The sequence below is a fragment of the Aulonocara stuartgranti genome, assembly GCF_965226115.1.
Source record: "Aulonocara stuartgranti genome assembly, chromosome: 1".
Lineage (NCBI taxonomy): Eukaryota > Metazoa > Chordata > Actinopteri > Cichliformes > Cichlidae > Aulonocara > Aulonocara stuartgranti.
Genome location: NC_138939.1, coordinates 9,731,481 through 9,746,280, shown reverse-complemented (window position 1 = coordinate 9,746,280; position 14,800 = coordinate 9,731,481). Strand labels below are relative to the sequence as shown.

Here is a 14,800-nt window from a genome sequence, read left to right as displayed (position 1 = left end):
TATATATATATATATATATATATATATATGAATGATTATTATTTTATTTTTTTACTTAGAGTACAGAAATTATCACATAAATTATCATCCACATTACAGACAATGACTTTTAAGGTGTATTATTCGCAAATGTTTAAATTAAACTTTAAACATTAAACATCAAACATTTTCTTCACATTGCAGTATTTGTCTTTTTTGAATTCAAGTCACCATAAATAGAAGACTGTAATATTTGTGCTGGTGGAACTGCTCTCTTCTGGGGTTTTTCGGATGTCATTATTCTCTAGATTTTTTTATTTTTTTAGATTTATTTATTTGTGGATTTATTTATTATTATTATTATTTCAAACATCCAAGTCCCCATTGAATTCGAGGCCTGTGTGTTAAAGGGCACGCTGTCTATCACGTGACGAAGTCACCAGCAAATCACCTGCTAAGATTTGTTTCCTTATGAACCAATAAGGACGCGTTGTACAGCAGCAAAACGCCCTTCATTTGTTAGATTGATCTCCGGTTTCTCTGTTTGTCAAATTATTTAGCTAACCTACGTTAGCCAGCTAGCTGGAATGGTAACCAAAGGAATGGTGAGCAGCTGTGCACTTTCCTTCGAAAATTAAGGTGGAACACGCCTTAACATTTATTAATATTTAAAGGGGCGTTTATACAGTTCTAGCAAATACGGTGAGTTTAATTAATAAGCTCTCTTAAGTGCAAGATCCACAGTTAAAGACTGGTTTTGTTAGCAACGTCAAATGTAACCTTAAACCTGAAGCTGACGTTAGGTAAGTCAAGTAAAACAAATGAGACTGTGTAAATCTGGTAAAATTAACTCGTCGTATGCTTTGACCGCTTATGTTGCCAAAATTCCAGCTGTCAAGTAGAAATATGTTACGTTCAGCTGCAACACCCTGGTCCATAACATTTGCTAACGTAGCACTGTAATCTCAGATTGTGGTGAATGACACTATCGCTCATGCTTGTACTAGAAATAACGAGACTTTAACAATACATTTGGTTAAAATCAGAACATTCGTTTAAAATTTGTTACGGCTCCGACAAACAACGTTAGACACACAAGCTTTAAAACTTCTTCAATGAAACAGCTAGGTTAGCACGAAGCTAAGCTAGCCGAAACAACCCGTCCTAGTGTTAACTTTGTGGTGGCAAGTAGCTATGCTAGCTAAATTTGCATGGGATGCTTGATTGGTATTATTGTTGTTATTATTATTATTATTTATTTTTTTTCGAGATGCGTGTTTAGGTTGTGTGTGTTTGACTTCAACTATAGCATTTATTTCCTGTTTCCACCAAGGCAGCGAATGGCCCGGAGACTACTTGTCGTGGGACCTTCATAAAAAGAGGGACATCAGTCTGAACCTCTGAACGAGTGATGAACTTAAACCCCTTCTGGAGCATGTCTACCAATACGAGTCGTAAGGTAAACGTTGTGGAGGTTTTTTGTTTGTTTGTTTTAAGCTGTAAACATACTGTAAACATTGCCATTCCCATTCGGTATTTTTTGTGGAAAAAATGGCAAACTTGATATTGATACAACACTTTAGTGTCCAGAAGCTTGCCCTTAGGTGCCTTTCAGATATGTACAAGCCTGTGGAAACCTCTCTCTAAAATGTGCTGCACATGATAGTCATGAGCTTTGCAAAGGAGATTTTTGATGACTTAACAGTGCAGTAAGTTTTGTTTGTTTTAACTAAAATCTTCACATATAAAATGTTTTGACTGCCTATTAAACCTGGAGTATAGTAGAGCTTACTATGGGTTACAAAGGTTGTATTTCTGCTGATTGCACTTCCTAAGATTAAAATAAATAAATAAATAAATAAAACCTGTACTTGTCTGCCAAAACTTGATTTCGATAGTCCTAATAATTTAACATTTGAGGGGACAAACATCAAACTGAGAAAATGTATAGCTTTGTCTTTTCTCAGCCTTGATTCCCGCACCTGTTCCCACTTGGATTCATATTGTTAAGCTTGTTAACAAATCTTGTTAAACTGGAAAACTTTCATACTCGACCTAAGGGTGTGGTTTTTCCACTCATTTTGGGGGAAATATGCTTATATTGTGTGAAGTTTAACTATAACCATATGATTTAAAACTACATTATAACAAAGTCTCCACTCTTTCTGTGTTGTGGTGTTTGGTGAAGTTTGCTACTGCTTGACTAAATTTCCACCAGCACCCACAGTGGTGGGGAGGGGATTTAGGAGGGACGAAAACGGTGTGAGTGACCTTGTTTGTCTCATTGAAGGTACATTTTAACACATTCTACAGTCAAGGGTTGTTTTTTTGTTGTTGTCATTGTTGTTGTTGTTGTTGTTGTTGGGTTTGTTTGTTTTTTGTTTTTTTTAAAGTGATTTTTTTTTAAGTGCAATATTTATTGCAAGCATTTCTTGCACTGTTTCTTATGGCTTCCTGATGTATCCTGCCATTCAAAACAGCATTCTTCTGTTTTGTGTTCAGAGTGCACTGTGACACTTTACCGCAACTCCTCCTATCATCCTTGCGTCATCAGTAAGATGGCGTTACAGCTAGGCATGAAAACGCTTGCTCTTGTCTAGACATGGCTCCCTGACGAGCTACAAACCAGATGGGCAGTGTAACTTGAGAGGTCACTCACAGCACATGGTCACTACCCTGTGCCATCGGATTACTCCTTAGGTCTACCGTTTGAGCATTTATATACACTATCTAAATTTGACTGAGGGGGTTCCTTCTGATTTTTTTTCCCCTCCCACATAGCATGAGCTTTAATGTTTGATGTGTTAAGATCCCTGTCATGTTTTCAATCCTGAACAGCCGAGATCTGACAACGAGGAACAAAGCGGGCATGGGGAGCAGAGGGCCAGTCCAGCCCGGATGCCCTTCGGCAGAAAGCAGCTTCCGCCGATTCCTAAGAATGCAGCCCCTATTACCAAGCCTTCCCCAATGGGTACCCCAATCCAGTCTGCCAATGGCACGCATGCCTCTTATGGCCCTTTTTACTTGGAGTACTCTCTGCTGGCTGAGTTGTACGTATTGGTCCAGTATCAGAATTTAAATTTCAGTTTGTTGTTAATTTCTTGGCATGCTCCAATATGCTGGTAGCCCTTGTTTTTAAAATACCCACTGTATACATTTTGTATTAAACTAGTTTCACAGTATCATTTAAATTGTTTTTATTTGGTTTCCCTTCTGATTTTTCTTGTGACCTGCAGCACATTAGTGATAAAGCAGAAGCTCCCTGGAATTTATGTCCAGCCATCCTACAAGTCTGCACTAAGTAAGGATTCCACTTTTAAAAGTTCATGCAATTAATCACTTTTTATATATCAGGGGAAAGACAAAAAAAGTGATAAGTGATTCTAAAATGGCATCTCTCACTGTCTAGTGTGGTTTGGTGTCATATTCATCAGACATGGCTTGTACCAGGATGGTGTCTTCAAGTTCACTGTGTATATTCCAGACAATTATCCAGATGGGGAGTGTCCTGTAAGTATTAAAAAAATGTTCTTGTTTGATATTTTGCCCCTTACCAAAAAGTGAGATTGCATGATTTAGCTAAAAAGAGTAAACATTGGAAAATGCAAGATGTATGTCATTATAAATAAGAAGTAGCAGCATAAATGATGTATACATAAACTGTCATAAAATATGGTTTAAGAAAAAATGGTGCAAACAATTTGTTTCAGAAATTAGTATTTGACATACCAGTCTTCCATCCACTTGTTGACCCTGTGTCTGGAGAGCTTGATGTCAGAAGAGCTTTTACCAAATGGAGGTAGGTTTATCATTTTTCTGCTTATGTACTTTGCTTTGTTACTTTTCTCGAATTATATTTTGAAGTGGAAGGAATTGGGGGGGAGGTTGGAAAAACTTGAGCAACTAAATGAATCACCAAGCTCAGTGTGGGCTGCTGCTGTAGGCTTCAAGGTTCAACAGAGGTGCTCTTTTGCATACCTTGGTTGTAACAAATGCTTATTTGAGTAACTTACTTTTCTATCACCTGGAAGGAAACTGGCCGCCGCTGGCTTCTGGTGCCTACAAGGCATTTTCAGCAGAGAACTGCCACTTGCTGATGTTTTCTATTTTTAGACTGTGTTTTAAACCCAGTAGATCAGCATTTTCTTAAACAAACTGAATGACTGGGTGGTAGCATGGGTGTGGGCACCAGACAAACTAGTCTGTTTGTTTAAGAAAATGCTGATCTACTGGGTTTAAAACACAGTCTAAAAATAGAAAACATCAGCAAGTCATTTAAATCACTTTTCTTTCCCATTCTTATGTTTGGTTTGAAATTCAGCACGTCACCAGGTTTACATGCCTGACTGATTTACTGTCATGCGATTGCCTGAGATATTTGCTGTAACATACAGTTGAACAGGTGTAAAATATGAGAGAGAGAGAGATATGCACCAGGAAACGTGATTCTGAAAAGTAACACAAATCCAAAAACTGTATGCCATGACTAGCTGTGCTTCTCGACGTTATCAAAAACTGAACTACGCACAAGGCAGTAAAAACAAGTTTATTATGCTATTCAGCAAGGACTGACAGTGGCATGGACTGTAGTACAAGTTTTGCATTTAAAGGCATCTTGGCACTCCTCCATGATGCAGATGTAGCTAACAGCTCTGTTTGTTAACAGAGGAAAACTCATCTGTTCCTGAAGCAGAGTTAACTTACAAATTACCTGCTTGCTAGCAAGTTTTCTTCAACAAACTTAGTATTTCTCTCTGCTGCACTGGAATCATCTTAGTGACACCAACTAATTCATAAAGTAATATTATATGTGCTTTATGCTGCAATATAAAGCACCTTGGGGCGACAGTAATTTTTTATTTTATTTTTTATTTTTTTGGCTCTCTATATACGATATGTAACTGAATTAAAATAAATCAAACATTTACTGACTTCATCCACCTGTGTGTGTGTAGACGGAATCACAACCACATCTGGCAAGTCCTGATGTATGCACGTACAGTTTTTTACAAGATTAACACCACAGACCCACTCAACCCAGAGGCTGCTGTACTGTGAGTTTAACATTCTTGGTTTTTGCCTTTTTTTTTTTTTTCCCTTAATGGAACTTGTTGTGTGTGTATATTTTATTTTTCTTCTGAAAATGTTAAAAAAAAAAATCTTGTTAGTCATTTATAGAAAAACATAATTAAAATCTCGACTAAGAAACTGGTCTTTTAGCACTCGGTGCAAAGTGATGTTTCTAGCTAAATAAGTTTGACACTTGCTTTTTTTTTTTTTTCTTTCTTTTTCCCCAGCTACGAGAAGGATGTGCAGTTGTTCAAAAGCAAAGTGGTAGATAGTGTGAAACTATGCAACAGTCATCTTTTTGATCAGCCAAAGATCGATGATCCCTACGCAATAAGGTTGGTCAACTGTCCATTTCACATTCTAGTGCTGACCACAATAAGGAAAAAAGTGTGTGTGTTTGTTAAAACTCTAAAGAGGGAAAAAATTATCTTGTGTTCGGTTCTCCACTTTGATCCATTGGTTTCAGTTTTTCCCCATGGAACCCAGCTGTACATGAAGAAGCAAAAGACAGGATGTTCACATACAAGGTAAGTTTTGCTAAATTAAAACTTTGCACTTTCGAAGCAGGAGAGAGTTTAATCTGCATATTTTATCTGGTGATTCTTATTATGCAGCTTTTAATTTGTTGTTGTTGCCCTAGAGACGACCTGAGGATCACCACAAGGCATCTCAGGCATCGGGTTTGTCTTGGGTAAAGCCTGGCTCGACACAGCCCTTCAGCAAAGAAGACAATCCTCCCCAGAGCTGAATCTGCAATGTCAAGATAGTGGCCACTAGAGGGAGTCAGAAGCATCAGATTCCATGCCACAGGCTTGCATCAGCCATCTGTGTGAAAGTAGAACCTTGGTAGTTGGCAACTTTATATTAGCTCTTCACATTTATTGCTTGGCTTTAAAAGCTTTTTTTTAGGCCTCAAAGAGTTTTAGAAAAAGGAAACCAAGTTTGTATCATATTTAAATCAACAATGACAAATGGATGCGTCAACATCCTTTAGGGTAAGATGCAATCAAAGTACATTCTCATTTTCGTTTTCTTATCCATTCACATATTTAGTTACGTTATGACATACAGCTGCAAAAGGCTGTGGACGATGTGAGTGAAATTATTTTCATTCTTATTGTAAGTACAGTGGATTGCATATCAATACCACTTGTTCAATTTGGCTCAGGACTGTTTATTTGTAAGACTCGGAATGTTTAATCACAGCTGTGTTGGTGGGGAAAAAAAAACCCTGTCACATCCTCCTCTATTACCAAGTTAGGTTGACATTTGCTTTATATTTGTGTTTTATTGGACAATGAGTTATTTTTTATTTCCACTGTGTAAACGGTTGTCTTACTTTGCAGCAGAGTTGGCAAATATGGTTTTAAATAAGATTCTAAGTAAGTAAGCTTATGTATTTTGCCAGATTTGAAATAATTTTGAATGTTTTATATATATATCATTGGTTATTAAAGGTTTGATGTGTAAATAATGGATTCTATGCTGAGGTTTAAGAGAAATCTGCATTGGTGCTCTGTAAGAGAATGTCTTTTTTTTTTTTCCTTTTTTTTTGTAGATAATTGTAAATTACTCCCAAATAAATGACGTTACTCTAGAATTACAGAAGTCTGGAAGACAAACGCCTTTATTTTGATAAAGTTTAGTTATTTAGGACACTCTGAACAGCAAAATAGGATGGTAATAAACTGGGGTGCTTCATATTCTTTAGTTACAGGCCAGTGTCAGTTCAAACTTGAAGTCTTCAAGCAGAGGAATTTGGCTTGATTGCTGTATTTGGAAATACTGTAGGAAAATAGATTTAAAATCAGTATAAATTCAATAAAGAAATGAGCACAGCAGGTATGTTGGCCAAAGTTGTTTGAGCTGCTGTAAGAGGGAAAGTTGTAACAATAATTGTAATTTACATGATGCCATTTGGGCTCTTCAGAAGTTCAGATGTGTTGATGCGTGAACCATTTGTTCTTGACTGCTTAGGTTTGAAATTGAAACGGTATTCTTTGAAATCAATAAAAGGATTTTTAAAAGCTATGTATGTTTATGTATTTTTTTTCAAGTATTTGTTTTGAACTAATGAAAACCTGATTACAAGAAACGTATTTCAAACATAATTACTCAATACAGTTACTGATACAAAGTGGCGATTTCTGTTATACTAGAAATGATTCTATCAAAGAAAACTACGTTCAAATTTGAAGTTACTTATTTTAGCGAAGTATTTCCCTCTGGCAACAGATGGCGTTATGTACCCACAGCTGAAAGCAGGCTCCTGTCACGTTCGCACTGAGGACAGACTAGGGTACATGTGCGAATATAAAACCTCTCCGGATTGGCTCCGGTTTAGACGCGGCCATCTTATGCACTCTGTCAACACAGCAACTTTACAAACGATGACATGATTTAATCAGCAACGCCCTGGCGCCACCGTCCTCAAAGTAGTCACAGTTGGTGAACCGGTTTTTAATTTAACATGGAAATTAGTGATTTTGGCAAATTGTCAGCGGTCCAATCACAGAGAGGGTTACTAATATGCAAATGCGGCGTTATCACAGTCACGTCAGCAGCAGCAGCAGAGCCGCTGTGCCGTGGTCGCCAGCAGGAGTACAACTAACAACACAGTAACAACTTCGCTAATACCACTCTGTCTTCATTGGCGTCTGGAGCTGCGCTTTGTGGTTCTTTCAGGTAAGAAACTGCGCTAATTACGTTGACTTTTCTGAGACGCGTTTGGACTTGTGGGCTTCTGTTTCATACAGTCAAGTAGCTGTCAAATTTCGGACAGTGAGTCAATGAGGGTCGCCTCAGCTGTCTGATGACACACCGCCTAGCTGGCTGTGTATCTTCCCTGTAGAAGCAAGGGTGTTCAGGAGCCAAAAACTTGTTTGTTTTCTTTGAATTCGCATCGAAAGCAGCAAATATCATCGTACTTTTTCAGAGTTTGACGCCTACATGTAAATGCGCGTGTCTCCAAAGTACTCCTTGGTGGGTTCTTCTTGGTCATGGTGGTCCTGAACTGACAGCGACCAGCCGGGCTCAAAGCAGCATGGCACTTGAATGTGGACGCCGATGTACTTAACAGTGCCAATACTTCGACAGGTTATTTGAAATGAAAACGAAAGTCAGGCGAGGATAAAGTAGTTGGCTGTTATCACGGTCACAATCATTGACGACCTCTCCATCCATCTCCGGCCCCCTCCCCCTCCCTATCTTCTTCTGTGAGCAGCGTCACGACACCTTTTGAATCCTTAGGTTATACGGTTCGAGTGCACGTGCGCACCTCGACAAACAGTTTTATATCTAAAACTCAAATGTTCCACGTGCGTTCATTTTCTTTCCGCTCGCCGAGCAGTTGCGCTTAAAGTAGCGCAACACATTGCCGCCTCGTCGGCTTATCAACCACCGCGCTCGCAGAGGCTGTAGCCATTTCTGAGGGAAGATGAAGAGGATGATATTAACTCAAGAGGTGAGCTCGGTGTCTTGCTTAAACATGGTCGCTTAAGGGCTTTGAAAACACCACAGAGGTATAGCCATGTCGCCAACTGAGACACTTTACCAATAACAACCTTGGAAGTTTCCTAAAAGTGGACTGAAAAGCGTTCGTATACGCGCTTAGCTTTTGCTTCAACTTTCAGTTAAATTGATATTGTTTCAATTTTGTTAGTTTTACACGGACATCTCCCCAAATTTCAGGAGCAGTTTATAAACACAGTTCATGTTGATATTAGGCATGAGTTGCACGTGCCTGGATGGTGCTCACAACGTCACAATTATGAAGGAAACAGCTGGAAAGCATCAGAGGGGAGAGGGGACTGGTCTATGCCTCGGAGCCAGATGGGTGGCGTTTGAAGGTTAGCAGTTGCTTGGTTTAGCTATAGGGAACCTGCATATAGATAGGGATCTACAGAAACTTAAAACTGACAAGTAATTACATGGCAGTCACATGATTTCCCAATAAACATAATGATCACTAGAGAAAGCACTGGAGAGAGTCTTGAGCTTGAAGAACAGCCCAATGTGAAAACAGGAATTGCTTCATGCCTGTGTGAATTGACTTTTGCAGGGACCTGGTGGTTAGTGGGGAGAGTGGTAATGTGCATGACAATGAGTCTTAAAAGGAAATGTAGTGATAGTACAGTAAAGTAGATTTCCTTTCTCTGTATGTTTAATTTAAGATTTAAATATTGCTTTCAAAATGCAAAGCAGTGGCATGAGGTGGTGAGAATGTTATGAATTGTTTGTTAATATATGAGATTACACATTTCTCAGGTTTGATGTTAGTAACGTTATAAAGTCACTATAAAACTCGTAATGTAGCAAGTGGAACTGTTTAACTCTGAGAGTTCATGTAGACATTTCTGTTGCTATGGGCCAAGCAGGCCACCTATGCTGGTTCACCTTAAGGTGAACTTAACTTGCATACAGAGAAGTTGGCTGTTAGAATCACTTAGTCAAAAGGATTTTTTAGGTGGGCTTTTCTTATAGCCATCACAAAACTGCAGCAGCAGCTGGATAACTGCCAGTTAAACAAGAAAAATCAAACTTATGACTTTATCTTTTTTAGGAATCATTTTTTAGTTTATTAGCTTGTGCACATTGCTCTGTTGTTGTTGTTTTTTGCATAATATTATCCATATTAGGCTGGTGTCTCTGATAACAAATCACACAGTCAGTAGTTGAGAGCACCATAATTTTTTTTATGCTGGTAGAATGTTATGTTAAACCATTTACTAGCATGGCTATTATTTTAAATATATGCTGTGATAAAGAAAAAGATGCCAGACAAAAATATGGGACAAATGTCTGTGTTCATTTGTGTGCCTGTGTGCATGTTAAGTCAGCATAATAACTGACCTCGGTAGGCTTCTGTCATCTTCCGCTGGTCTGTGGTTGCAGAACACGCACATGCGCATGCTTAAAGGGCCTCCTTTGCCTCTGTCCTTAGCTGTTGAAATTCTATCAGCTGTCTGCACCTCCCACACATTCTGCAGTAGCAGGGCAGGCAGCTTCATTGGTTGTGAAGGTAGGGGGTTGAGGCGCATTTGTGCGTATGTGTGTATTTGAAAAGGGTGGGGGTACAGGAAGAGGCACCTGCTGGTGGCTGGCGGTTGGTTTGCACCAGCTGCTTTGCTGCACACATGAAAGGCAATGCTGACAGATAACTGACAGTACCAAGTTTCTCCAGAACCATGACATAGCCTTCACTTGGATAAGTGCTTTTATATGTCAGATTGATAGAGTCATGCAGTTTTACTGCTCTCAAAGAATGCATCATTGATGATGAAGTGGATGACAAAGTTCAATATGGTGGACAAAAATATACTTGATAAACTGTTGTGTCATCTTTTAACTGGAAATTATTTGTGCATGTGTTTAAAGGTTGATTATGCTAATAAGTTTTTTTTTTTACCAAATGAAATCTGATGTAGGCCATAGATTACCAGCTGAAACTTTATCATCTGATATAAGTATTATAATTTATATTTTTTTCTCTTCATTTTAGGGCATGAAAACTATATAGTCGGCATGCTGTAGCTCTAAAGAGAGGCATTTGGGGACCAGTTTGGATCCATTGGTGTTCCAGAGGTTCCAGTCATCCTCCAGCCTCCACCATGGACTTCTTTAATGACCCTAGCCTCTTTGGTGGAGGTTTGGAAGGGCTGGATGACGATGGCTTCGCTTCAGCACCATCACTCGTGGATGAGCTAAATCTTACTGCTGACTTTGAACCGCTCCAAGTGGAGCCTCTTGGCCCTGGGAAGCATCAAGACATGATGCCACCAGCTTCTACCCAACAAGCTATGCCTAGTTACAGCCAGTCAATGGGTCATTACATTGACATTAAGGCCAATGTGGCTCAGGCATTTTCTGGTTCTCAGGGCATAAGTGAAGGCATGATTACAGAGCAACATGGCTCATACCATAATGCTCCCATGAGTCAAGTTCCTCAATCCAATGGGCTCTTCTGTAACAGTGGCAGTCCGATGTGGGGTAACCAAGACCAGAATGGGAACATGTACCAGGCCTTACCTCAACAGCAGCTTTGTCATCAACAGCAACAACTACAAAGCCAGCAACTTCATGGCAGACATCAAACACAGCACCATCCCTGTTATCAGCAAGAGGAGCAGCAGCACAGAATGCGACAGCAGCAGCTGCAACAACAGCAAAGTCATCAGCAACAGCTGTTAAACCAGCACCAACAAATTAACACACAGACTGTGTCCCTGCAGCAGCAGCATCACAATTTCCCGTTTCACCAGGGAGGCCAGTCCAGCAGCCAACAGCAAATTCACCACACTCAGCAGCAGGTTCAGCGCCAACTAACTGTGAGAGAGCAGCAGTTCCACTCAAGAGCTCTTCCAAGTAAGCATTATTTGGAAAGTCAGAATGCTTCTATGACTGCAACTTGCTTGCAAACACAGCCACAGCAAGGTAACTACCAGTTGGTCAGGGAATGTCAAGCTTTCCCTGGAACAGGACTGGAAGAATCTAACCTGTCCTTTCCCATGCACTCATCATCTATGGTTCATTCCCTGCCCATATGCTCTGTCAGTTCTGCCAGAGCTTATCAACCAACTCAGTACCCTACTTATCCTGGGGAGCCAGAATTACCCAGTCTCAATGAGCAATCTTTGTCCTCAGCCTCGGTGTCTAGGCCCAGCAACACCACTGCACCACTCACTTCTACAATACCCGAACTTACAGGGACACCATGCCAGTTTTCATCCACTGCACATTTGAGTCAGCAGCACACTAGGACCCCAATTAGCCAGGCAGAGGAATGTCCTTTCCGTGCTATACGTTGCTCCAGAGAAACCCAAGGAAACTGCAAGTCATCTGAGCTGTTTGGTGAATCTATGCGACCCTACCCCAACATCACCACCCACCTGCCTTCTGAGCAGCCTCAGAGTTGTAGGGTTATCAACACTAATGGATACCAAGCTTTGGGAGACAGCCTTTTACCATCAGCAGCTCATGATGAAGACTTGGATGGCCTGGAGCCTCCTGACCTCCTGCCTGACCTACTGCCCCAGCTTGAGCATGTTTTTAAGCAAGAGGACAAATCTAACTGTGGCTGGACTGATACTACTCAGGAGATTGGAATTGAGTACAGGAAACCATCACCCATTGAGTACAGTGAAGATAAGGTAACACATTTCATCCTTTTTGTTCCTAAAGCATTTGTTTAAAGGCACTGCACTGATCTTTATATATAACCATACACCTCATACTTAACACCCATTTCTAAGTTATAGTCAGTGACAAGAATGAAAATGAATAAGCTGAATGAAATGAAACAGTGATGTGTTGAATTTCACAATTTTAAATATTTTTTTTCTTTAATAATGGAGAAATATTTTCTTCTTTCCATATTATGGCACAGAATTCGGCCACTCATATAATGCTTAGCTATCTCAGGTAGAACATGTGCTTGCCTAGTAGAAAACCTGCAATCAGCAGTGGAAAGGGGAAGGTGTATCTTGGGCAGTCTGAAAGCTATCTGAAAATGATAATGGTCAGTCCAACCTGGCCTGTCTGTCTGGGCAGTGCACTGACAGCAGCTCAGGCCTGATTAGGCTAAGAGTGGCAGGAGAGTCTTCAGGACTTAGCTGTAAGCATACTTAGGGCTATATCAAGATGTGGGTCAGGGCAAGCCAGAAGCACTTGCACACTGCCTCGCTGGAGTGTGGGGGAGGTTGCACGCTGTTGTGGTAGCTGCCACAGTTTCTGTGTGTGTCTGTGCGTGAGTGCGTGTGCACGTGTGAGAGAGTGAGCGGTAGGAAAAGAGCACGGTGAAGGAGAGTGGTTAGCACTTCAGAGCGGGGGAGGGGGTTTGAGAGATGGAGAGGGCAGCAGCTCATGGAAAAAGGAGAGCTTAGGAAAGAAAGGGAGGGAAAGAGACAGAGAGGAAGAGCATGACAGAGAGAAGAGAAGCGGAGGGGGAGGTTGGGTGAATGCATTAGCTGGCTGTAACAGGCTTCAGGCGGTTCCTGGACCTCAGATGGCTTGTAACTTAGCAGCATCCATGCACTACCATCGCCCATGAGTGACACATGACCACCAGCTAAAGTCACAGACCTTTCATCATGCTCTGCACACTTTATGTGCATATGTAGATAGAAACATATTTTTGTGTTTTCTTTTGAGAACATTTGTGTTAGATTTCAGAATTTTTGTTACTAAAACAATGAAAATTATTTTTTTAAGGCACGCTTTATATATAGGCACTTTTTTAAAACCATAAAAGCACTTGTGTTTCCTATGGCCCTCTACTGACAAAACATCTCATAACCACTAACCGTACAGAAGTGTTGTTTGGCAATATTGTACCAACCTCACCTTTGTCTGTATCTGCACTTACCCTAGTGTAGTAAACACTTATATTACTACAATTTTATAGTATGTGTTTGAGTGACTCATTTAAATCTCTGTAAACAGGGACCTCTTACTAGCAGCAGGTCCATTATGTCTCCCCAATTTTAAAAGCAAATATATGCCCCAGAGCCAAAACAAAACTTGTGTTTTGAGTAGCTCATCTATACCCCAGCATTCAGCAGGTGATAACAAAACTGGTGCTGCGCCTAAACCAGAGCTCATCCACACAGGCCATTTGCTCATCTGCAAAGGTCCTTGATTGAAATGGGGCCATGAACCACAGCCATATGAACAAGCCTCTCCCTGTCTGTGTCAACATCCAGCCCTGTGTTGATGCTTACAGGCTGACTGTGCTATTCATGTGCACTGATGTGTGAAGAGCCTGCTGATAGTGTGTTTGCTGAACAGGCAAGGCATCAGGGGATAGCGGCCCACTCTTCACTCCCCCACAGTGAATGTGGCTAATTAGGATTTCCAATGTTTGTAATGGTCAGCTACAGATGTAATGACTCGCCAGGGTTAAGATTTAAGACTTATCACAGGTTTCAATATTCTGTACTTTTACATAATTAAATATTTAGAAAATGTCAAAGTTCGGTTGAAATAAATTTAAAAATAAACAACAGACCTTCTTGCAATGGAACCAAATCAAATATCATGTCTGTCAGCATACTGACATTAAATCAGTGAGATAGCTTTGGTTATCCTCTTTCGCTTAGTGGAAGGGCAGCCCATGATCCCAGCTGTCATAGGGCAAGAGGCTGGGTACACCCTACCTGGTAGCAATTTCTGCATTATTACATAAGCAAAGGTTGAACCACACCCATTTTGGTTTTTGCTACATACCTGTTACGTTTCTCGACTTGGTTTTGAACGACTGTAGTGTTGACAAAAATCAGTCCTCAAACATAAACGGTTGCCAGATGTACTCAAGACAACATTGGAATAGTTCCTGCTATTCCAGAAGCAATAGTACCACATTTTGTCACAGTGACAGAAAATTATACCACAGCAGTATTTCAGCTACTACTAGATATGTGTAGAACTCTTGCTTTATTTCCATGAATCAATTTGGCAACATGTATTCCATGCTAGTGGGCTGATTCTCATGATTCGCATTTCTTTGGTCATTTGGTAATTGTTTAGTTTGTTCCTTAAACATGGGTAAACTAAAAAGTACCTTTCTTCTGGTCATTTCATCTCTACACTAAGTTGCAAATTTGAGTAAATAATCAATTAGATCATACTACATTATTATTTATTTTTTTAGGCGTGGGAAAATTCTGAGGGTTCATCTCTAATTCTCAGCATCTTGATCCAGTAGTAAAAGCAATAATGAAACTAGAGCTAGTGATGACTGGGGATTTTACAGTAC

At 40.1% G+C, this 14,800-nt stretch overlaps 2 protein-coding genes across 7 annotated transcripts in view; both read left to right on the top strand.

The window, feature by feature from the left end:
* The first annotated feature begins 482 nt into the window (after positions 1 to 482).
* Positions 483 to 7,080, top strand: aktip (akt interacting protein). 4 transcript variants are annotated; one of them, XM_082532276.1, is made up of 10 exons: positions 483 to 584; positions 1,313 to 1,438; positions 2,818 to 3,029; positions 3,216 to 3,280; positions 3,389 to 3,489; positions 3,690 to 3,778; positions 4,935 to 5,033; positions 5,277 to 5,384; positions 5,516 to 5,576; positions 5,690 to 7,080. In XM_082532276.1, exons 2-10 carry the CDS (start codon positions 1,391 to 1,393, stop codon positions 5,795 to 5,797), a joined length of 891 nt encoding a protein of 296 aa, XP_082388402.1. In that variant the 5' UTR covers positions 483 to 584; positions 1,313 to 1,390; the 3' UTR covers positions 5,798 to 7,080. The 4 variants fall into 4 exon arrangements, with proteins under 4 accessions (XP_082388402.1, XP_082388401.1, XP_082388400.1 ...); XM_082532275.1 differs by having other exon boundaries at positions 493 to 681; positions 1,317 to 1,438; XM_082532274.1 differs by having other exon boundaries at positions 493 to 681.
* Positions 7,081 to 7,382: 302 nt separating this feature from the next.
* chd9 (chromodomain helicase DNA binding protein 9) overlaps positions 7,383 to 14,800 on the top strand; it is a 73,025-nt gene continuing 65,607 nt past the window's right edge. For 2 of the 3 annotated variants that reach the window (XM_082542026.1, XM_082542024.1), the window contains exons 1-2: positions 7,383 to 7,734; positions 10,550 to 12,197. In XM_082542026.1, coding sequence (XP_082398152.1) covers positions 10,659 to 12,197 — 1,539 coding nt within the window. In that variant the 5' untranslated portion in view covers positions 7,383 to 7,734; positions 10,550 to 10,658. Of the gene's footprint in view, positions 7,735 to 8,311; positions 8,513 to 10,549; positions 12,198 to 14,800 lie in introns of those variants that run through there. The other variant, XM_082542025.1, reaches the window with a different exon arrangement.